At 43.0% G+C, this 23,931-nt stretch overlaps 1 protein-coding gene across 3 annotated transcripts in view; it reads left to right on the top strand.

Moving 5' to 3' along the window:
• The first annotated feature begins 1,052 nt into the window (after nucleotides 1-1,052).
• a2ml (alpha-2-macroglobulin-like) overlaps nucleotides 1,053-23,931 on the top strand; it is a 58,188-nt gene continuing 35,309 nt past the window's right edge. For 2 of the 3 annotated variants that reach the window (XR_008560013.2, XM_054735001.2), the window contains exons 1-15: nucleotides 1,053-1,177; nucleotides 1,304-1,484; nucleotides 1,609-1,765; nucleotides 1,927-1,979; nucleotides 4,689-4,709; nucleotides 5,164-5,329; nucleotides 5,408-5,492; nucleotides 5,588-5,726; nucleotides 6,602-6,719; nucleotides 6,841-6,950; nucleotides 7,031-7,201; nucleotides 7,370-7,597; nucleotides 14,107-14,170; nucleotides 14,293-14,438; nucleotides 21,589-21,735. Coding sequence is in view for 1 of the 3 variants with exons in the window: in XM_054735001.2 (XP_054590976.2) it covers nucleotides 1,092-1,177; nucleotides 1,304-1,484; nucleotides 1,609-1,765; nucleotides 1,927-1,979; nucleotides 4,689-4,709; nucleotides 5,164-5,329; nucleotides 5,408-5,492; nucleotides 5,588-5,726; nucleotides 6,602-6,719; nucleotides 6,841-6,950; nucleotides 7,031-7,201; nucleotides 7,370-7,597; nucleotides 14,107-14,170; nucleotides 14,293-14,438; nucleotides 21,589-21,735 (1,872 nt within the window). In the remaining 2 variants the exon portion in view is untranslated. The remainder of the gene's footprint in view (nucleotides 1,178-1,303; nucleotides 1,485-1,608; nucleotides 1,766-1,926; nucleotides 1,980-4,688; nucleotides 4,710-5,163; nucleotides 5,330-5,407; nucleotides 5,493-5,587; nucleotides 5,727-6,601; nucleotides 6,720-6,840; nucleotides 6,951-7,030; nucleotides 7,202-7,369; nucleotides 7,598-14,106; nucleotides 14,171-14,292; nucleotides 14,439-21,588; nucleotides 21,736-23,931) is intronic. The other variant, XR_008560014.2, reaches the window with a different exon arrangement.

Genomic DNA, 23,931 nt, shown 5'->3' with positions numbered 1-23,931 from the left:
CGAGTCAGCAGAGCCAGAGGCCGGGCCCAAGCCAGATTAAGTAAGTTTAATTAAGAGGGGAACCCATTTTTCTTGCATTCTTTAATGAAAAAAGTAACTAAGTAGTTATTTTTCTTGGTAATCAGTTACTTTTATAATCTCGTAACTCGGTAAGTAACTGAGTTACTTTTTTGACAAAGTAATCAGTAACTATAACTAATTACTTTTTAAAAGTAACGTTCCCAACACTGGTCCCAGCCCTAGTGTTGTTTAGCGCTAAACAAAAACCCTCATGTACTCATCAGCCTTTACATGGCTTCTTATGCTGCATCATCTCCGCTGTAATATGTAATCTGTAATCTGCACTGTAACTTTGTCTTCTCCTTTAGCTTTAAACTGTTTTCTATGTGTATTTTCATTTGTTTTTATGTTTTCATATCATGTTCTGATAATTGTAAAGCACACTGAATTGCCTCTGTGTTTGAAAGCTGCCTTGCCTTGCTTGCTCCTTATTTATATTTCTGTCTGGATGCCATCTCTTCCACGTCTGACCACCGGTTGGTCAGGTGCTGCGTGCTGTCAGTCATTGCAGGAACATACATGTTGTCAAAAAACTTCTCTTTTTTTCTGTCCTCTTTTCTGAGCTGACGAGGGCTGGCGATGCTGTATGAGCGGCATGCTTCAGGGCAGTGATGGGCCTTTTGCTCACTTTAGAGAGAATGCGTCTGTGGCGCAGAGCGCAGACTTATTCATGGGTAGTTTCAGCACATCTTTGGATGAGAAGCAAAACCTCTTTAAGAAACCAAAAAGCCTTCGTTCGAACCCCTTTGGATTACCATGACCTGACAACCTTCCCAAGATTATTCAACCCATTATTACTTGTACATGCCTTACTTAAGAGGCTCCTTGAAATAGAATGAAATTGTGTGTGTGCGTGTGTGTGTGTGTGTGTGTGTGTGTGTGTGTGTGTGTGTGTGTGTGTGTGTGTGTGTGTGTGTGTGTGTGTGTGTGTGTGTGTGTGTGTGTTGTATTGAGCTGCAAAACTGGGTGGAGCTTAAGCTATCTGCAGCCTATTTAACAGATGTTTACTGTGAGGATCATTACAGTCAGCCATGGGTCTTCCTGGGAAACAGACGTGGACATGGACACTGTATGTCCTTTTTTGTGGGATGTGTGTTGGTCAGCTGGTGCCAGAACCGTAAGTTTACATAAACTGAAAAGTTTAACAGTTTGTTTTAGGTGTAAAATGAACATTGGCCTGTTTATTACTGTTAATGGGAGGCCAGCCCACTGATCTACCTGCTGCATGTATGACTGATGGTAGACATTACATGGTGGCCTTTCCAGCAGTCCTTGAAGCTGGAGCTGAGACCAAGTTCTGCGTGAGCCTCTTTCAGCCCAATGAGACTTTAGTCCTGACTGTCACTCTGAGGTCCCAAGAGAGGAACACGACTCTTTGTGAAAAGACTTCCAGCACAGAGTTTCATGACTGCCTTCAGTGTCAGGTTATCTATCCAAATGGTCTTTGACCTATTTCTCCTTTTACAACAATACCTCTGAAATGTAAGTTAGAAACGCCAAGCAGTTGAAGTGTGGTCTTCCAATCACAGCCATTCATTTCTTGTACAGATTCCTTCTGTAGACAAAGAAGACATTTGGGACATTGAGGTAGTGGTACGGGGAAACACGTTTTACTCCAGAGAAGTAAGGAAAGTCATGATTAACGACTATAAACCAAAAACCTTCATCCAAACAGATAAACCCATCTACCTCCCTGGACAGACAGGTATTAATGAGCTTTGGCATTCAGGAATTAGTGCTGGCCAAACTGTTGATGTTTGCAGACCATAGGCTCTTGTATCATGACATCATGTGTGTTAGTAATCCAGTGTCTGAGAGGTCTAAGTCATTTTTTTTCAGCTAATGAACTCTGAATATTTCTCTCAGTGCATTTCAGATTGGTCACACTGGATTCCCAGCTGAGACCTGCTAGTCAGTTGGTGAGTATTTGGTTGTTTTCTTTAGTCATTTACAATTGTGACCAATGTGCTTATATTAAACACATTTGGGTTTATTAGAATGACATGCTTGGTTGTAATTGTGTTTGATCAGAGGTCTGAGTCATTTCTGTCAGCTGTTATAATGTTAGATCATGGTTTAGCCTTTTAAAATGTCATTTGAAAACAAAAATGAAGTAGAGTGAAAAAGAAAAACTATATATATATATATATATATATATATATATATATATATATATATATATATACACACACACACACACACACACGTAGTGGGTGCAGAAAGTATTCAGACCTCCGTGAATTTTTCACTCTACATCACATTTCAGCGCTTTGCTAAAATCAAAAAAATTCATTTTTCCTCATTGATGGAAAAAAAGAATTTTGGAAATTTCTGCGGAGTTATTAAAAGACAAAGTGAAATATCACATGGTCCTAAGTATTCAGACCCTTTGCTGTAACACATATATTTAATTCAGGTGATTTCCATTTCTTCTGGTCATCCTTGAGATGGTCCTACACCTTCACTGGAGTCCAGCTGTGATAGATTCTACTGACTGGACCTGATTAGCACAGCCACACACCTGTCTGTAGAAGACCTTACAGCTCACAATGCATGTCAGAGCAGGTGAGAATCACGAGGTCAAAGGAACTGCCTGAGGAGCTCAGAGACAGAATTGTGGCGAGGCACAGACCTGACCAAGGTTACAAAAACATCTCTGCTGCACTAAAGGTCCCTAAGAGCACAGTGGCCTCCATAATCCTTAAATGGAAGATGTTTGGGACGAGCAGAACCCCTCCTTGAGTAGGCCGTCCGGCCAGACTGAGTTACAGGTGGAGAAGAGCCTTGGTGAGAGAGGGTAAGAAAAAACCCTAAGATCACTGTCGCTGAGCTCCAGAGATGCAGTCAAGAGATAGGAGAAAGTTGTAGAAAGTCCACCATCACTGCAGCCCTCCACCAGTCAGGGCTTTATGGCAGAGTGGCCCATCGGAAGCCTCTCCTCAGTGAAAGACACATGAAAGCCTGCTAACCCTAACCCTAACCTGAAGGACCCTGAGATGGAGAGAAATGATATTCTCTGGTCTGATGAGACCAAGATGGAACTTTTTGGCCCCAATTCTAAGAGAAGTGCGTGAAGAAATCCAGGCACTGCTCATCACTTGTCCAATACGGTCCCCACAGTGAAGCATGGCGGTGGCAGCATCATGCTGTGGGGTGCATTTCAGCTGCAGGGACAGGACGACTGGTTGCAATCGAGGGAACAATGAACGCGGCCAAGTACAGGGACATCCTGGAAAAGAACCTTCTCCAGAGTGCTCAGGACCTCAGACTGGGCTGAAGGTTTACCTTCCAACATGACAACGACCCTAAGCACACCGCTAAAGTAACAAAGGAGTGGCTTCACGGCAACTTTGAGACTGTTCTTGAATGGCCCAGCCAGAGCCCTGACTTAAACCCCAGTGAGCATCTTTAAGAGACCTAAAGATGGTCGTCCACCAACGTTCACCATCCACCCTGAAAGAACTGGAGAGGATCTGCAAGGAGGAATGGCAGAGGTCCCCATAAATAAATGAATAAACGAATGAATGAATGAATGAATGAATGAATGAATCCATCCATCCATCCATCCTGAAAGAACTGGAGAGGATCTGCAAGGAGGAATGGCAGAGGTTCCCATAAATAAATGAATAAACGAATGAATGAATGAATGAATGAATGAATAAATGAATGAATGAATGAATGAATAAATGAATGAATGAATAAATCCATCCATCCATCCATTCTGAAAGAACTGGAGAGGATCTGCAAGGAGGAATGGCAGAGGTTCCCATAAATAAATGAATAAATGAATGAATGAATGAATGAATGAATAAATCCATCCATCCATCCATTCTGAAAGAATTGGAGAGGATCTGCAAGGAGGAATGGCAGAGGTTCCCATAAATAAATGAATAAATGAATAAACGAATGAATGAATGAATGAATGAATCCATCCATCCATCCATCCATCCATCCATCCATCCATCCATCCTGAAAGAAATGGAGAGGATCTGCAAGGAGGAATGGCAGAGGTTCCCATAAATAAATGAATAAACGAATGAATGAATGAATGAATGAATGAATGAATGAATGAATGAATGAATGAATGAATCCATCCATCCATCCATTCTGAAAGAATTGGAGAGGATCTGCAAGGAGGAATGGCAGAGGTTCCCATAAATAAATGAATAAATGAATAAACGAATGAATGAATGAATGAATGAATGAATGAATGAATGAATTCATCCATCCATCCATCCATCCATCCATCCTGAAAGAAATGGAGAGGATCTGCAAGGAGGAATGGCAGAGGTTCCCATAAATAAATGAATAAACGAATGAATGAATGAATGAATGAATGAATGAATCCATCCATCCATCCATCCATAAAGAACTGGAGAGGATCTGCTAGGAGGAATGGCAGAGGTTCCCCAAAACCAGGTGTAAGAAACATGTTGCATCTTTACCAAGAAGACTCGTGGCTGCATTAGCTCAAAAGGTGCTTCTACTAAATACTGAGAACTGATGTCATGACTCCAACCACTAAAACATCGTTTTTGAAATCACAAGAACAGTTTCTGTTTCTCTACCACTGTAATGATACATTCAGTAACTGTCACATACTTATTATTTCTTTTTCTCCTTCACAGTACAACCTAATCGAACTTGAGGTGAGAAAACACAAACATTTTTGTTCAGTGTGTTATTTCTTAAGCAGCCCGATGCCCTTGGCCCTACTAATGCATGCTGTATTTGACATTTGTATTATGGTGAGATGCTAAACTGTAGAGTAGAAGGAAATATTCATGAAAACAACAACTACTAGTATTAGTTATTAGTTAATATGTTGTTGATCCCCTTGGGTAAATCATTTCTCTGTATTTGAGCCATCCCTGACTCTCAGTGGGCTGTTGTTTGCACAAAGGCCCGCATCCAAGTTTGCTTAGACAGAAACTCTTTATGGTTGAGTTTAAACTATGAACATTTAGAATTAAAGGGTCTAAATGAATGTAACATTTTACTAAAGGTGAAGAAACGAAAGATCAAGCTCCCAACGTAACTCTTTCCACCACTCTTCAGTGTCATCTATGCCTGATATTCTACTGTGTGTGTCCAACTGAACAGGATCCTTACGGAAACAGGATTGGGCAGTGGCTCAATGAAACATCCAACAGCAAAATATTGCAGCTTTCTTACTCGTTGAACTCTGAGGCCCGAGAAGGATCCTACAAACTCATCACGTCAACAGGTGGAGCTCAAGTATCTCACCACTTCAAGGTGGAGAAGTATGGTATGTTAACCACCTTCGTAAGCTAAAGCTGCACATTTCTAATCTCATCTCTAAGGTAACCTACTCTTCTGTTTTCAGTTTTGCCCAAATTTGATGTAACGATAAATGTAAAAGATGAAGTAAGTGTTTCTGAGGATGAGATAGATGCAGACATCTGTGCAAAGTGAGTTCATGTTCTTTTCTGACGTAACTGAAATGATAAAGAATATTTTACTTTGTGGAGTAAAATGAGTCACCTGTTACTTCTAATATAACCAGGTACACATATGGACAGTCTGTGCCAGGAAGTGTTACAGTGAAGGTGTGTCGACCTCTTCAGTACTACAGTGCGTATGGGCAACCTAGGAATGCAGAAGAACTCGGGGTAACCGACCCATGTGACACACAGACAAAGAAGGTAGTTCAGTGTGTGTGTGTGCGTGTGTGTTTGTGCGCGTGTGTGTGCGTGCGTGCGTAAGTTTGCATCTGCTTGGGATGGGATTGAGGGTGGGAGGAGGGAGAAGCAAAGGGGATCTCTTATGTGAATCTGTGTGGGAGGGTTGGGAAACCCACTGCTGTCTGGTTGTGTTTAATGTTGTGAAGCGCTTTGAGCTGCATTTAGATGAAAAGCGCTTCATGAATAAATTTGATTTGATGAAGGTGTTTCTAGTTACCTTTTACTGTCGTCTGCGGTCTTCCTCAGAAGGTACAAGGTAACTAGAAACACCTTCATGTCCAAAGCAAAAAGAACATCGTTTAATAACGGTTCGATCCCGGCTCCGACCACAGAATGCTGCTGTTGTGCCCTTGGGCAACACACTCAACCCACCTTGCTTGCTGGTGGTGGTCGGTGGGACTGGTGCTTGGAAGGCTCGCCTCTGCCAGTGCACCCCAGGGCAGCTGTGGCTACATCATAGCTCATCACCACCAGTTTGTGAATTTGTGTGTGAATGAGTGGACGGCTGATTGTGTTGTAAAGCGCCTTGGGGGGCTGCAGAACTCTAAGAAGGTGCAATACAAATATAGACCATTTACCAATTAAAACATGCAGGATAGCAGGCCTCAATGGACAGCCCCCCCCCCCCCCCCCCCCCCAATCTAAAGCCTTTTATGGGTGTTTCCAGTTTGCGTGCTTATCAATTGAATGAATAAACAAATTCATTCATTCAGTCAGTCATTCATTTTTGTTTCTGTACAAAAAAAAACTAGTTTCAGTTGATTTATTGAACCAAAAGGATGTAAGTAACAGCTTAGGCTGTCTCACTGATTTATATCTGTTGTTTGACTTTCTAGACAGACAAAGCTGGCTGTGCGGCTTTTCAATTCAAAATGTCAACTTTCACCAAACTTGACCAAAAGGTAGTGCAAGATAAAGTTGAAGTCAGTGCCAGTGTAGAAGAAGAGGATACCGGTGAGTCCTATATTACTATATCTGTATATTGCATTTTTGTGGTAAAGGGGTTGTGGTGGGGGACTATCCCTGATAAAAAACAAGGTCATTGGTTTGATAACATGGTAACACTTTCATTCAGGTGTTTCACATCAACAAAAGAAGAGCATAAGGATTTCGTATGTTCTTGGAAAACTGTCTTTTGTTGACACGCCCAAGATTTATGAACTAGGATCAAATTTGGAAGGAAAAGTGAGTGGACATTTGGACACCTGAAAGACAAAGCAGGTCCAGTCTTTTACAGTTTCACTGATTCATCGTGTCTTCAACAGGTAAAAGCTGTTCACCACAATGACACACCCATTCCTCACATGCCACTGTACCTGCTTATTAGAAAAACTTGGTCGACACATTTGCTGCTGCAAAATCTTACAACTGACAACGATGGATTTGCCAGCTTTTCTATCAGCACAGACGCATTCAGTGGAGACGCTACCCTCTATGTAAGTAAAGCACAGTTCCAGTATAATTACATGTAGCCTGACTTTAGACCATCCACTTACTCTTTCATTCATCCAATATAGAGGATCAAAATATGTCCATGTTTACTGCAACTGTTTAAAAGAAGATACAATTAAACAATTAGTAAACTTTGAACTGTTTCTTCACAGGTCAGCAAATCCCCAAGTGTTGGTTATTCTTCATATAGAACAGCCTTCTATGAGATGGGGTCTCACACAGTGTCGCTCTCCCAACCTCCTTCTCCTGACACCAAATCTGTAAGCTCCCTGAAGCTGAAGAAGAGAGATTCACCACTTTCATGTGACAAAGAAGAGGACATACTTATCAAATATTCATTTGTACAAGAACCACAGGATTCTGTGGATATTATGTTTCTGGTGAGTAGCATGCCTACAAAGACAATAAATGCAAAAACATTTATTACTTTACGTTTTTTAGAAAAAGTAATTTAAATTGAGCCTTTGATTATTCAGTTTAGCCATGCTCAGTTTCTTGGGATAAACCTATTTTGAAGTAAAGACATAGGGATTCACCTTTAAATCCCTCTCTAATGAAGTAGAACTGCCAAGCAAGAGTATAAAGTCACAGTTTGATACAGCTAAGGAGACCACATCATGTTCAAAAAATAGAAGCAAGATCCTCTTGTCACCCATCTCAACATTCTCCACGCCATTACTGTACCTATAAATTTTGTCCAGAATGGTAAAGAACTGAATCAGTAATAAAGAGGTAGCCCTGGCCACACGAAAAGGCAAAGACAGGTTGTGGGGCTGGTTGGATGTACTGCCAAATTCTCTGAAACACCTTTGGAGACGGCTTGTGGTAGAGAAATGAACATTCATTTCACGGACAACAGCTCTGGTAGACATTCCTGCAGTCAGTATCTCAATTGCATACTCCCTGAAAGGTTGCGACATCTGCAGCATTGTGCTGTTTGATCAGACTGCACATTTTCAGGGTGGCCTTTTATTGTGGGCAGTCTAATGCCTGGAACACACCTGCTGCGAAGCACCGCAAAGCAGATCGCTCATGAAATTTGCGCGCTGCCCGCTGCTCCTCTGTTCACTTCAGGCGAGAATTTTTGACGAGCGCTTCTGCTCACACCTACTGTTTTCCAAATCCCCCCACCCCTGTACCCTTGCTGTACCATCACCCAGCTCGCCTGAGACGCCGGCTGCTCAGGTTCTACTGGAGGACTGCTACAAGGTCATTCTGATCTAGTTAGCCCCGCGCAAGCTATCAGCGGGCGTTTCAACAGCGCAGAGCTGGCCATTCAAAACCCTCGCCTTCGAAGCTACAAAAAATGCTACATTTATTACACGTGCCATTATCACTAAAGGAGGCAGAGGAGTAACTAAACATCTGACACAGAGAGCAAGAGATAGGACGGCGAAGCAGAGACAGAAGTAGCCATAGCCGTGCTGAGGCTAAGCTAACTGGACGAGCAACTGGTTCAACACAAAATAAACTGTGTGTGAACTCAAATGGTTCCCTAAAAGCTAGGTGGAACAACAGAAAGTGTGTGTTTTAGTGTGCTTATGTGCTACAATAACTCAGAAAGGTCCCAGTACAGAGAAATCTGATCATTTTTAGTGGGCCACAAACACCAAACAGCTACACAGAGCTCAACACTGAAAACAGGAAGTGATGCAAAACGCCTTACCGCAGGAAGTGATGATCAGCCACAAGACCAGACCAGATGTTTCCTGAGTAGAAAATAGTTTCAAAACCTCTTTCTAACCAAACAGGCTTCCCGATGTTCCCATGGACTTCCTTTATACTCAAGCCTATCCAACAAACTCCACACTCCCTTCATCTGTGAAATCCCCTCCCTAATGTGGTAGAGGTGTTTCAAATTCAAATCCAGTTTTTTTTTAATGGCATCAACAGCATGAGAGCTGATCAAAGTGCTGGACAATAAGAAAAGGAGGCAAAGATAAAAACAGACGAGTCAAGGGGTAAGATTACAAAGAAAAATAACACAGAGGAATACGAAATAATAGATATAAAAAACACGATAAAAACTAAATCCTAAAAACAGCATCATATGACTAAAATGTTAAAAACCCCAAGAGACAATTAAACCATAAAACCAGTCTGCTGGTGAAGGTTCTCAGTCATCCAGGTCATGGTAATCAAAAGGTTTCAACTGAAGGCAACTGGGCTTCTTTGGTTTCTTGAAGACATTTCGCGCCTCATCTGAGGGAAGACGCCCACAACAACCAACTAGACTGTGTTGTGCAACTTGAACAAGATGGAAGTCTCAGCATTGAAGTCTACAGGAAACCAACTCACGCAGACCAGCATCTGCATTTGGACTCACATCACCCACTGGACTGGAGCACAGAATGTCAGTGATCAGGACTTTACACCATCGGGCCGAGAACATTTCCACGAAGACTGAAGGAAAACAAAAGAAAAAAAACACATGAAGAAAGCTCTCCAGAACTGCAGATACCCTAACTGGCCTTTGTGAAATCTACAAAGAAGTCTGGAAAAGCATCCAAAGCAGCAACCAGCAAAGAAAAGGACAACAGGCCCAAAGGCACCATCATCACATACGTGGCAGGAGTCTCAGAGAACCTTAGAAGAATCTTCTCCAAACACAACATCCCGGTAAACTTTAACCCAACAACACCCTCAGACAGAACCTGGTCCATCCAGAAGACAAAACACCCAAACAGAAGCTCAGTGGGGTCGTTTATGCAGTCCAGTGTAGGAGGACTGTCCAGATGTTTACATTAGAGAAACTAAACAACAAGTACACAAGAACATAACACAACACAGGAGAGCCGCCTCTTCAGGTCAAAACTCTGCAGTCCACCTTCACCTGAAGGACAAGGGACACACCTTTGAAGATGACAATGTCCACATTCTGGACAGAGAAGATGGATGGTTTGAGAGAGGAGTAAAAGAAGCTATCTATGTCAAAACGTGAAACCCCCACTTTAAATAGGGGAGGGGCTTAGATTTCACCTTTCCAGTACCAATGAAGCAGCTTTAATCTTATTCCTAAGCAGTTTCAGTCTAGGTCACGCCTTCCTGCATCTAATCAACACGACTCCCTCTCAATAGAGGCTAACGACTCATCAGGGGATGGAGAGGAGGGGTACTCAGAGTAGTTTCTGCTCGTTAAACAACAACAGACAGCTATAGTTTATAAACTTGACACTCCCATGTTCCACTTAGAACTGACAAAGCTCCTCGGATGAGAAGTGAAACATCTTCAAGAACCAAATAAGTCCAGTTGCCTTCATTTGAACCCTTTGGAACACAAAAACCAATCCATCATGCTAGAATCCTGTCCATAGAATGAAGTACCAAAAGTGATAGTGAGGTGGGGTTTTAGGCCAGATTTAAACAGATCGATTGAGTGACCTCATTGAGCTCTGGGAGTTGACGTCACTTCTCCCGGCATGCAACAGTTCAAATCGAAACGGTGCCAAATTTGCAAGCAGACGCCGGTGTCGGTACCAGATCTGCTCGGGTGCAAGATCGGCTCGGGGTCCGTCGACTGCCGATGATGTCAAAGTAGTTGTTTGGCTGAACATGAACCTTACGGAATTACGTAATCACATTACGTTGTTATCACATTACGGTGGTCCAGGCAAATCTTTCTGTTGGAAAGATGGACAATTTTTACAAAGAAATCCATCATTACCTCTTTGAAAATACACTTTTAGCGTAGAGCTGCATGTATATTAGGGCTGAACGATTAACTGCATGTGCAAGAGTTTTGGCTAGCAGCTATGAGCGTAACTGAACTACGCATGGACAAGACGTCAAAAACTCTAAACACAAAATACTTCAATAAACGGGACACACTTCTTTCCTGCAAATACAATTTCACAGGTGTTGCTAATACCTATGATCCTTCAAGGGATGTGCTCAAAGAGGAGTTCAACATTATGAATACAATATAGTGTTTTATTTTACAAATACCATTATAAACACAAACGTACGTCTTAAGAAACATTATTTTAATAACGAAACTGCTAAATTCTTTCCAACAGTATAGATGTGTAGTGTATTTTGTCCGAGTGGGTTTGCCGTACATTGACGTCATCAGCAGTCGAAGGACCCCGAGCCGATCTTGCACCCGAGCAGATCCTGTACCGACACCGGCAGCTGGACTACTTGTTATTGTCAGAAAACTCAATCAAACGGGAAATATGGTAGATTCCTGTTGTGCCCCAGGATACAGAACAGACGCGGACGACATAAGGAATGAGCCATCTACAGGATTCCCCAAAATCCGGAACGCCGCAAACGTTGGATCATTGTAATAAAACGCATTAGTGACCGGGCTTAAATTATGGCGTGGTATGGGGGCCAAAATTAAGACTACTGCCCAGCAGCAGGAGGCTATATAAATTCTGAAGCAAACTACTGACCTGATTAATGATAAGCTGGCGCCGGTAACTGAGAGGCTGGTGCTGCTTACTGAGGAATAGCACCTTTACTGGCGTTATTACTAGATACGCTAGGGACTAGCAGCCCTCGGATGGTCATTGACTGGTTCACACACTCCCTCTGCTGTCTATTAGCATGGATAGGCTAGCGTTAGCCTGGACGGGCTGGTGTTAGCATTGGTGAGGCTATCCATTAGCATGCCTAGGCTGGCCACTAGCTGGATTTCCTACCCCCTTGACGGACCATTAGCATGGATAGGCTGGCATTAGCATCGGAGAGGCTAGCCATTAGCATGCCTAGGCTGGCCACTAGCTAGATTTCTTACCCCCTTGACGGACCATTAGCATGGATAGGCTGGCATTAGCATCGGAGAGGCTAGCCATTAGCATGCCTAGGCTGGCCACTAGCTAGATTTCTTACCCCCTTGACGGACCATTAGCATGGATAGGCTGGCATTAGCATCGGAGCGGCTAGTCATTAGCATGTCTCGGAGAGTCACTTACTCTACTGGATGCGTTTATTTATTTTTTTACTTTTATTAAATGGATGACATACTATGAGACCTGCAATCACAGTTGTTCCTTTGACAGAACGCGTTGTTATACACATTAACTTTAAGCATATTGTAAAGCCGACAGCCTGTTAGCATTGATTATGTGCTGTGCTAACTCCATTTTGCTCCTAATTACAGGTTGATGGCGTTTTCTTTTTATATAGTTTGGTTTTCTTGCACATATCAGAGAAAAAGCCAGTGCTAACTAGTCAGTATTTTTCATCTTTGGATTTTAAATCCTTTGTATTGAATTACAGGTTAATAATTATTTAAATTGTGATGTTATCTTTATTAAAAAAATATAAAATTTACAAAAAAAAACCCACATCTAATAGATTAAGTGACTCTCCGAGACATGCTAATGGCTAGCCTCTCCGAAGCTAATGCCAGCCTATCCATGCTAAAGGTCCATCGAGGGGGTAGGAAATCCAGCTAGTGGCCAGCCTAGGCACGCTAATGGCTAGCCTCTCCGATGCTAACACCAGCCTATCCATACTAATGATCCATCAAGAGGGTAGGAAATCCATCTAGAGGCCAGCCTAGGCGCGCTAATGGCTAGCCTCTCCAATGCTAACACCAGCCCGTCCAGGCTAACGCTAGCCTATCCATGCTAATAGACAGCAGAGGGAGTGTGTGAACCAGTCAATGACCAGCCGAGGGATGCTAGTCCCTAGCGTATCTAGTAGTAATGCCGGTAAAGGTGCTATTCCTCAGTAAGCAGCGCCAGCCTCTCAGTTACTGGCACTAGCTTATCATTAATTAGGTCGGTAGTTTGCTTCAGAATTTATATAGCCTCCTGCTGCTGGGCAGTAGTCTTAATTTTGGCCCCCATACCGCGCCATACAAGTAAACATCACGTAACATCTACCGAAGACAAATTCCTTGTAAATGTACTTTTACTTGGCCAATAAATCTGAAATCTGAATCTGAATTCTGTAAAACGTTGCCTCGTGAGTTCTGCGTGCTGCCGTTCACGTGTCTTATGATCACAGCAATTAACCGGCTAAGCTGTATTTAATTTTTAAGCAATGGTTGATCAATTGTCAGATCACACATAAAAAGCACTTTAGATTGCTGTTATCTGTCTCACCGAGTCAGATCTCAGACAGATCCTGAGACGCTCCTGCCTGATATTTTTATTTTATTCACGGAATACAATCAGACTAGTGATTTCTCTTGGTGTTCAGTTTATACATTCAAACAGCACAGCACTCTATTTAAACTACTTACATGTAAATCTGTTATTTGTCCATCCATCCATCCATTTTCATCCGCTTATCCGGAGTCGGGTTACGGGGGCAGTAGCCTAAGTCGAGAGGCCCAGACTTCCCCCTCCCCAGCCACTTGGGCCAGCTCCTCCGGGGGAATCCCAAGGGGTTCCCCCGGCCAGGTCCGGTAAGAAGTCCGCTCCGACAGCTTCTGGCGTTTTTAAAAAGTATCTCAGGGGCACGGTAAGGGTCGGAGGTGTTTAGTCTATTTAATTTCTGACTATATATAATGATTTCTTCAGTTTTAAAGTGTGAAGTAAACTCCGACAAAGTCAAATCCAAGCCGATCCCGTTCATGTTCATGTTTACAATCCGTGTTTGTTTACCTTTTTTTCCTGCCAATACGGCGTCTACTAACTGAGAGTCACGTGGGGTCCGGAGCTCTATAATCATAGGACTAAATTTTCTGTGCTACAATGGCAAAAGCCTCGTTGCTGAATCTTTGCATTAGGTTCAGCCAGACTCAGCCTGAAGAAGTCATCTTACCCTACACATGCACCGATACACACTTGACATGCATGAGCCTCATTCCCACACACACGCATACTTGTACAGAAGAAAGTGGGTCCAGTGAATGGATTGATCCTTCCCTGAAAACACAAAGAAAATGAGATTGAATACAGAAGTTTCCGTTTTTCTAAAATGTCCACAGGTTTTGTCCAGAGGAGCGATTGTTTTTCAAGGACGAAAACAGGTCCAAGTGGAAGATAAATCAGGTTTGTTCTCTTTGCCAATTTTAAACCCAAACACTTCAAAAAGACATTTAGAGATAATAGAGGATTATGAAAATGTTTTAGAATTATGACTGACATGCATAAACGATGTACTGCTTTTTCAGTAAATCAGGGGGAGATGTCCTTTAAGTTGACAGTGTCTCCAGACATGGCACCAAATGTCCAGATTGTGGCATATGCAGTCCTCCCCAGCAAGAATGTGATTGCTCACAGCGCTGACTTTGATACCGAGAAATGTTTCAGCAACAAGGTAAGACTGAAATGAAGTGGCATCAAATTCCATGCTTTTGTTCTTTTTAAACACAGAAACAGTTTTGTTTACCTGTTTTGTAGCTACAGTTTCGCCGACGGCTGCCGGCTTCTTCAGGCTGACGCTGATGGTGGCGCGTCACTTCCTTCTCCATTTATCTGCGAGAAGGAAGTGACGCGCCACCATCAGTGACGCGTCAGCCTGAAGAAGCCGGAAGCCGTCGGCGAAACTGTAGCTACAAAACAGGTAAACAAAACTGTTTCTGTGTTTAAAAAGAACAAAAGCATGGAATTAGAACCACGACACAGCAAGAACACACCTAAGATGTTTGAAGTGGCATCATCTGTAAAATACACTGTTTCCAAGAGGAGGGGTGGGATAATGTCTGGGCTTTCTGTCATGTTTTACAAAGTTCAAACCAAATTTAAGTTTGGCGCAAAAACTCTACGATAGAAACAGGGGCCTTGAAAAAAGAATGTATGCAGTGCTATGACTTCCACGCCATGGCAGCTAAAGTTGATATATTTTAGATATTGGACTCCTCATTAATATGATGGTTGTTGTCAAATGATTAGTTAATAAGTAGTGTTTATTTATAAAGTACCTTTCACAGACAAAAAAAAATAAAATCTAACTTCAAACCTGACCAAAAGGATAAGTGTTAAAATGTGTAACAATAATCAAGATGGGAGGAAATGATGTATGCAGACAGGGGCGGATTTAGACATTTGGGGGCCCAAGGCGAACACAGACATGGGGCCCCTTACACTAAATTTTCGACAATCTTACCTTTAACTGGATTTGTGAAACTCTCCCCTCTTCTGACACGAGTTATTTTCCCTTTTTATTAGTCCTTCTCTTTTTTCCTGTCTTTCCCTCCCTTTGAGTGCCTTCAATATTTGCTCTGCTTTCTTCTTCTTGTCAGTGCTCCTGTGCTTTTGCCTTTGGTTTGTTTTCTATTTTCCATTTTAGTCCATGTTTTCCTCTTTTTCAACATTTTCCATTGTCTTTCCTTTCTGCTTACTTTTGATGTTAACATTGAAAAACGACGTCACTTTTGGACGTGAAAATAAAAGCTTTTTTAAAGCAATCTGCTTCTTTCTCTTATTGGAGCCACAAGGATAACTCCATTTCATGCTGAATGTTTTGACTACCGCTTCGAGTTTGTTATGAACGCTCCCGCCTCTCTTCTTCTTTTTCTGCTTTCTCTTCTTCTTCTACACAGCTGAAGACTCACTTGTTCAAGCTGGCTTTTGTATGACCTTCTTCACCAACCTCTCTTTATTCTGCTCTCCCCACCTATTCCACCTTCCTCAGGATCCACTGATTTCCCTCTCTCTCTTTCTTTGCATTTTTTAATCACAATTGTCTATTTTTGCTCATTTTAAATATATTTTTAACCATTTTCTGAATTCTTTTTTTATTTTAACTTTTTTTTTGTTTTTGTGAAGCGCCTCGTGATTTTTTTCTTGAGAGGCGCTATAGAAATGATATTTTCTTCTTATTATTATTTGTGGTCTTATGGCACTTGGCAAACAACAATTTGGAGTGGAATGACTACCAATCACTTCCTGTTTGTGCATCTCTGTCTTAAAGGAATAGTCCATTGTGGCATTAAAAGAGGGGTGCCAGTGGTCAGGGCCAGGTGCCCCCCCCCCCAACACAAGGGGGCCCCAGGCGGCCTCCGACCTATGCCTAATGGTAAAACCGCCACTGCATGCAGAATAGTCTCAAGTTCATGTTTTGATACCAACCTTCTCGGTATGGAAACATTTTTCAAATTAGAAATATGGTTTTGGTCCACAGTGCCAGCAGTAAGTTGGGCTCGTTCCCAGTGAGAGTTGGACTCCACCTAGGCTGCCCTTTTTCAACGATTCTGTTCATAACTTTTATGGATGGCATTTCTAGGCACAGCCAAGGTGTTGAGGGGAGCTGTTTTGGTGGCCTGAGGATCAAAAGCCTCATTTATTAAGCTTGCTTACGCACAAAACAGGGTAAGAAAACTGCGTAAGCAACTTTCCACACAAACTTTGGGATTTATGAAAGAAAACTTGTAGCGAGCGTGCACCTTAGTGGTTCCGTTAGAACCTTAGAATACGCTGCTTTTTCAGAGTAATGAGGCCGCAGGTGAGTTTTATTGTACAGACCCTGGTTTGGACTCCCTAATTAGAACTCGCTTTCTATTTTAAGGTGGAATGGAGATTGCCGTACTTGTTCTTTTGTGACAACACACTTTCCCTTTAATTTCCTGTTATTCAGTGGTTCTAAATACTGAGGGGAAAGTTTTACTGGAGGCCAACCAGCCAACTATTATTTGGGTCCTATCAGGATTAATTTGCGCCTCTGTCAGCATATGTGGGCGATGGTAACTAGAAAATGATTCCTGTTAGTTGGTCAGGCTAACATGGATTTATCAATAAATCTAATTAACCCACCCTTTGAAATGGTTCCTTCCCACGCTAAACAGAGACTTTTTCACACGTGCAGAACAGAGCCTGTTTGAACCAGCTAACCATTATGGTTTATAACCCTTAGGATGTCCCGCTGCACGAGGGAGGAGGAGAGACTAGTTCCCATTACCTAAGGTGTCTTTTCTTAATCTGTCACAACCTGAAACAAGTCCTGAAGAACACGAACAAGCAGTTTAAGGTGGCTCACCTCTGCTATCAGATCTGGTCGGGGCTCCCACTCAAAGGCTAAAAGAGACCATTAAGAATCGAGAACGAGGATTCTTTTTCCAAAAAGTTTATTTCAAAATTAAAAAAAACAAAAAGAGTAAATCTAAGATTAACTAATCCCCTCAGGAGGATGCTGCTTCTACAAATCTCCCTGAGAATAACTGCTCTCTCTTCCTGCAACTGTCGCTGCTACTTCGTCAACTTGTGTCAACTCTAACTGTGACTCTCTCTAACTACTTCTAACTGCCCTTTATATATCATTCTAAAAACTGCCAAGTAAAACATTTTCCATAGTGAAGCAATATCTCAACCAGTCACGAGACAGCCAAACAATGTGATCATTTGTCAGTTACATATCTCAGTCAAACACAAGACAGCCAAACCCATATGGTCGTTATATCTGTAAGCTGGTTTCAGGTCCACCCAAAGTCCAAAACTCCCCCACGGAGGACTTTCACATCCTGAGATGTCTCTTCAGTTGGCCTTCTTCTGTCCTGCATCCTGTGCTACTTCTTTTTCAGTTGGACCACTCCTCCTTATCACCTGCCTGATTCCACTCGCAGTAGCAGGCTCTCGCTTATCTTTGCGCTCCTTATGACTTCGTTTATTACCTCCATTGTTTCTGGCATGCGAGAGCTTGCCACAAACTTAGCGGAAAAATGTGCACAACTTTAAGTTGACTAAGGACCTGGCTTACACACATGTTGGGCATGGAGAGCACCTGCAGTGCTGCTGCTGAGAAGATACAATTATGAAATCCTGCAGCATTATCACTTGTACTGCTTCGTTTTCACACAGAACAAGACCCCCCCATGCGCGCGCGCGCACACACACACACACACACACACACACACACAGCCTCACAGCACAGAATACGGAATGCAGAATATCAGCAGAGGGACAGATTGAGACAGAATGTCATGCGTCTGTGACAGTGACCCGATAAATCATGTGCCCTGGCTAGTTGGACAAGAGAGATGTCCCTTTGGCTGACTGGTTAGCGCGCGCGACTCTCACCTGGGAACCTGCGGTGCAAATACCAATTGGACCATTTTTTTATATTCGCCACAGATTTCTCAGCATTCAGCACTCAGCAAGAATTCACAACATTGACGGCTTCAGCAATGTTGTGCCACTCCGTGGATTTTCTTTTATTTGTTTTGCAGAAGCACTTCCTTTCATTTCTCCACCTCACCCACAAGTACCTCAATTTCTGCTTGTGAAATTGCGCTTCCTTGATCTATGGTCGCCATCGTTAATGGTGAAATGCTGCAACGGGCCGGCTTATGTATATGCATGAGATCCACAAGGAACTTTGCATTGACCATTTATGGCAGTAAGTGAGCGTGGTGAGGGCGGGATGTGACTCAGAAACAGCTGAGAACCTTTTTAGTTAGTCTCTGATTTTTAAAGCGGAGATTGTGTGCAGCTGTGCGTACTCCATGTTTTATAGGTGACGTGCTTACTTGGCGTGAGTACATTTTTTTTGCTGAGCTTAAGTACGGTTTTGGTAAGGATTCTATGCAATGTTTGATAAATGAGACCCCAGGTCTCTGCTTTTTGCAGATGATGTGGTCCTGTTAGCTTCATCAGAACATGATCTCCAGCTTTTGCTGGAGCAGTTTGGAGACAAGTGTGAAGGAGCTGGGATGAAAATCAGCTCCTCTAAATCTGAAACCATGGTCTTGAATTGGAAAAGGGTACATTGCCTTTTCCAGGTCAGGGATGAGGTATATAAGAGTATAATCAGAGTCTTGTTCATGAATGAGGTAAAAATGGAGCAGGAGATGGCTGTAAACTGCTGTGTCTACAGTGATGCGGGCACTGTACCGGTCTGTTGTGATGATCAGAACTGAGCTGAAAAACAAAGCTCTCAATTTACTGACCAATCTACCAGTGGTGGCTGGTGAATAATGTTTTTGGTGGGGTGCATTTATGCTATCTGTTTTCAGGTGTGCAAACCACATTTCACCACTAGGGGATGCCAAATACAGTTCATATGACAGAATCCACATTTTCTACCTCAGCAACACCTAATGATGCAAAATAAAAAAGGCTGGATAAAAAGCTAACTACACACATCGAGAAAAACACACAGTAGCAACAATGCAATATGATCCTATCCACCGATGCAGCTGTTTAAATTAAAGCCCAGACTCTCCTCTTTACAGCTATAGAAGTACCATTCCTACTTTACAGTATGTTCTAATGGGAAACAGGCTTCAGCACAAACCATTGTTTTCTGCTTGGTCCACTGCTCAACCAGTGTCTTTTTAATATAAATTGTAGAACAATAGTAAAATGGTATAATATTGGTTTTGGATGGTAAAAAGTGCATGGGTCAAAAATTGGCTTTGGATAAAGTGGGGGGGATATGTCCCCCGTGTCCCCCCCAAAAACTACGTCCACGTGGCTCAGTATGAGCAGCTATCTGCCACGACTCACTGGGGTTTGAGAAGATAGAGCACACACACACAAACACACACACGCACACACACACACACACAAACACACAAACACACACACACACACACACGCACACACACACACACACACACACACACACACACACACACACGCGCACACACACACACACACACACACACACACACGCACATGCACACGCGCGCACACCAAAAACCACCATCTCAAATTGTGGGAAATAATGCAATTAGAGAAAAGTGGTAGAAGAAAGTAGTAGAGTGTGGAAAGTGGTCAGTGTGTCCTCCAGCAGTCTAAGCCTATAGCAGCATAACTACAGAGATAACTCGGGATAACCTAGCATTGTAGATGGAGGCATGTACACAGCACTTATAGTCTGTATGATGTATAGATAGTTTAGTTCAATTTTCATGTTTTTTTCATTTTATTTATTAATGTTTTTTTTTATTCCTATCTTCATCTTTTTTTTTCCTGTGAGGCTGGTGGGGTGGCACCCTGCCGCCCCTATGGACAAGCTGCCACTGCAATCTACATTCCAACTCTCATGTTTGGTCACAAGCTTTGGGTAGTGAATGAGATCGTAGATACAAGTGGCCAAAATGAGTTATCTCCTCGTGGTGGCTGGGCTCTCTCTTCCAGCTAGGGTCAGATGCTCAGTCATCTGGGAGGAGCTTGGAGTAGACCTGCTGCTCCTCTACATTGGGAGGAGCCAGTCGAGGTGGCTCAGACATCTGGTAAGGATGCCTCTTGGATGCTTCACTGGTGAGGTTTTCAGGGCATGTCCAACTGGGAGTAGACCTAAGGGAAGACCCAGGACACAATAGAGGGATGTTTCTCAGCTGGCCAGGGAACAGTTTAGGATTACTCCAGAGGAGCTGGCCCAAGTGGCTGGGGAGAGGGAAATCTTGGCCTCTCTGCTTAGGCTGAAGTGAACATATGAATTAATTAATAAATGATCAAACAAACCGACAGATAGATGGAGAAAAATTGGTTTCCCACAAGTTGTTTTGAGTTATCTTCAAATTATCTCAATATGCCAAAGCACCAGCCAAACTCTTCACGCTTGACTGCAGAATATGAATGACCAACGTATTGACTGATTAGAGGAACCATGCTCTCTAGTCTTTCTGTGTTCGTTTATGAACTGATTTATTTTTAGAATAGAATAGAATAGAATAGAATAGAATAGAATAGAATAGAATAGAATAGAAAGACCTTATTTTTCCCACGGTGGGAAAATTCACTCATTCATCACAGCAGCACACACACTTAGAGAAAAGGAAGAAGAAAAATAATACCAAAATTACTGGTAAACACACAAAGGCAATAAGTTATTATTGTAACCTTCAAACACTAAAAACAACTAATAAAAAGGAAACTTGGGCTCCAGGACTATGCAGCATAAGAGACACAGACATACTAATGTGCATCCTGAATTGCACGAGTGTTGAACACATACTGAATATTGCATTGGTGTTATTGTGTACCAGGATGATGCCAGTACCAGTTAAACTGAGGGGTTCTACACTCTTACTGGAGAGGGGATGAATGACCTGCGGCAGGGTTCTGTTTTCTATCTTGGATGTCTCAGTCTGCCTCTGAAGGAGCTGTCCATATGTTTAATATTAGTGACAGTGGTTCAGGGGTTAGGAGTTTGCCTTGCAATCGATGAATTGCCAGTTTGAACCCAGGCTCAGTCTGTGTCAGTCATCGTGTCCTTGGACAGTTGCTGTGTGGCAGCCTCCCTGCTGTACGTCTGCAACTCAGCAACTGTAGCCACAACGTTTCTTATCACCCGTGTGTGAATGACTGTACTGGTAAGTGCTTTGAAGCCCCTGAAAATCACAATAATGTTCATAAATTATTTTTTAAATAGTTAATCAATTAATTATACAAACAGGAGTGGACTCAAAACAGAACATCGGAGTACCCCACATAGCACATCAGTATTATCTGGCACCATGCCACATTTCTAATTACCTAGTATCCATATGGCCTCAGGTGTGTTTTGTTTTTTGTTTCCATATCAGGTGTTGCTGGACATTTCTCCATCCCCAGCTGTACCAGGAGAGCAAGCCAACATGAAGGTGACTGCCCAGCCAGATTCTCTGTGTGGTGTCAGTGCCATTGACCAGAGTGTTCTCATCAAGGAAGCGGTCACTCTGGATGCTGACAAGGTAACTACTGAATGTTTTTCTTTTTTTTATAACCTTTATTCAGCCAGGTGTGTTTCACTGAGACACTAAATCTCAGTAGGCCCCCCACAGCCCCTAAAACAGTGGTCCGCAAATGGCGGCCCATGGGCCACGTCCGGCCCGCGAGCCATCTCTTTATGGCCCCCACACCCCGCGCGCACCCCTCACCCCTGACCGGGAGGTTTAGGATAGAGCTGAGGAAAATAATCAAATAATCAATGCATGAGATGCGGGCATAAGCGGTTCTGCATCATAGAAGAGAACCATAATCAATGATAGTGGAGCGGTGTTCTCCACATTTACCGGGTAGGAAACTTGGATCTGCCATTATGTGGTACTGCAGGGCTGAGCGCTGGAGTTGTAACCTGAGACCGGACCCGAATCGAATCAGCCCGACCAGTTCTGTTGGATTTGGGCCGTAAATTATGTTAATTGAGCGGGTTGTCACGCGGCGCGCTCCGCTCGCTCGATCAGCGACTGAGACAGAGAGAGAGAGAGATGGTCTGCTCACACAAGAGAGAGGATTGGAGGACGCTCCTCCAAACACGCATTATTATTTTCATAACTTCATTATTATTTCTCCTGGAAGCGCTCAGTTAGACCGAGTGTTGTGATGCTGGGAGATCTGGTCTTGGGGAGGGGGCGGGGTCAGTGACGGTGGCTGCAGCGTGATCGTCTGTCTCTTTTATTTAGGAACACGGAGAAGTTAAAAGGAGAGAGAAATAGAAGATAGAAGTTCTTGTTCCACTTTATTCTTTTGTTCCATGATGATAAACTGATGTTAAATTCAGCTTAAAGAGAAATTGGGAGGAAGCTTTGGTTCATTTTAAGTTACAGGAGGTCTTGTCTCCTATCTGCTCCTCCAGAGACAGCATGGACATGAGGGTCACATGGTGAGGGTCCCACAGGACAGGTTAGTGCAGTCACACAGCCGAGCTGGAGGGGGACAGGCTGTTCTTTATATTGCAAGCTTGTGTGTTATGTTCATTACAGCCAGCGATCCAAACTGCAGCAGCACCCCATCCCCCTGCTGCAGGATCCCTGCCCTAAAACCTTCTCTTACTGCACTCTGCCCTAGAATCAATGTCAATACGTGTACGACACATGCTTAAAAACTATGTGTGTGTGTGTGTGTGTGTGTGTGTGTGTGTGTGTGTGCATTTTTACAACTATAGCACACTTATTGTTACTTCAACATTATCATGATGTTCTTTAAATTACAAATTACCTTCTGGAAGTTCTTTCCAATGCAAATTTTTCAATTAGAAATGATATTCTCTTATTCATTTGGCTACGTTGTTTATGCATAAATGTTTTATTGCTTGTTTTGTATCAAAATGAAGTTGGTTCCTCTTTTAGGGTTCTGATTCAAAAGTAACAATTCCAACAAAATTTTCATCCCATTGAGCAGCTTTAATCTGCTCTAATCATAAAATGCATTGTGGGGGCCTGGTCACGCCTGATACTTAAAACTTTATTGTTATTGTTTTTGAATGCTTTGTAATTCCGACCAGACATGGAGACAGAGGTGAAAGACAAAGGAAAATACAAAAGGTGGGGAGAGAGGGGGGAAGGGGGTGGGGTTCCACAAAAATAAACAATAATGAACAAGAGTATACTTCTAGACCTGCAGAAAGAGACAGAGCAGAAAAAAATGGGGCACACAACAAAACATCAGGAGCAAGCTATCACTGTGTCAACCTGATGATGAAATTTAAAATCAACATTGTTTAACTGAACAATCACACGTAAATCATAGTGCATTTAGTGGCAACGACAGCCTTAAGACCTGTGTTGAACATGCCCAAACCCATACTGATGAGAGCACCATGTGAGCACCTGTGTGTGTACACTCGCTTGTTTATGTAAGGTTTCTCTATCGGAGCATCCAACAGAGAGTGTGAGGGACCACAGATCCGCCCCCCAAAGATGTGTAGGAGACGGAGGGAGCTCCAAGTCCCAGAGATCCAGGCGCTGCCCCAGAACACAGGAACCCGAAGGAGACTGCAACCAGGAAGGCCCCCACCCCCCTCGAGAGGCACAGAGGATCGCCCCGGGGGACCACAACCAGCAGCTGGCAGAGTCCCAGGAGATACCAGCGGCAAGCCAACAAGCCCGACCCAGCCTCCCACCCCCTAGCCAGCCGAGCCCGGGACCCAGCGACCCGGGACCCAGGGG

This window comes from Nothobranchius furzeri, chromosome 13, assembly GCF_043380555.1.
Source record: "Nothobranchius furzeri strain GRZ-AD chromosome 13, NfurGRZ-RIMD1, whole genome shotgun sequence".
Lineage (NCBI taxonomy): Eukaryota > Metazoa > Chordata > Actinopteri > Cyprinodontiformes > Nothobranchiidae > Nothobranchius > Nothobranchius furzeri.
Note: the sequence above shows the minus strand (reverse complement) of the source record. Positions and strands in the feature narration are given on the sequence as shown.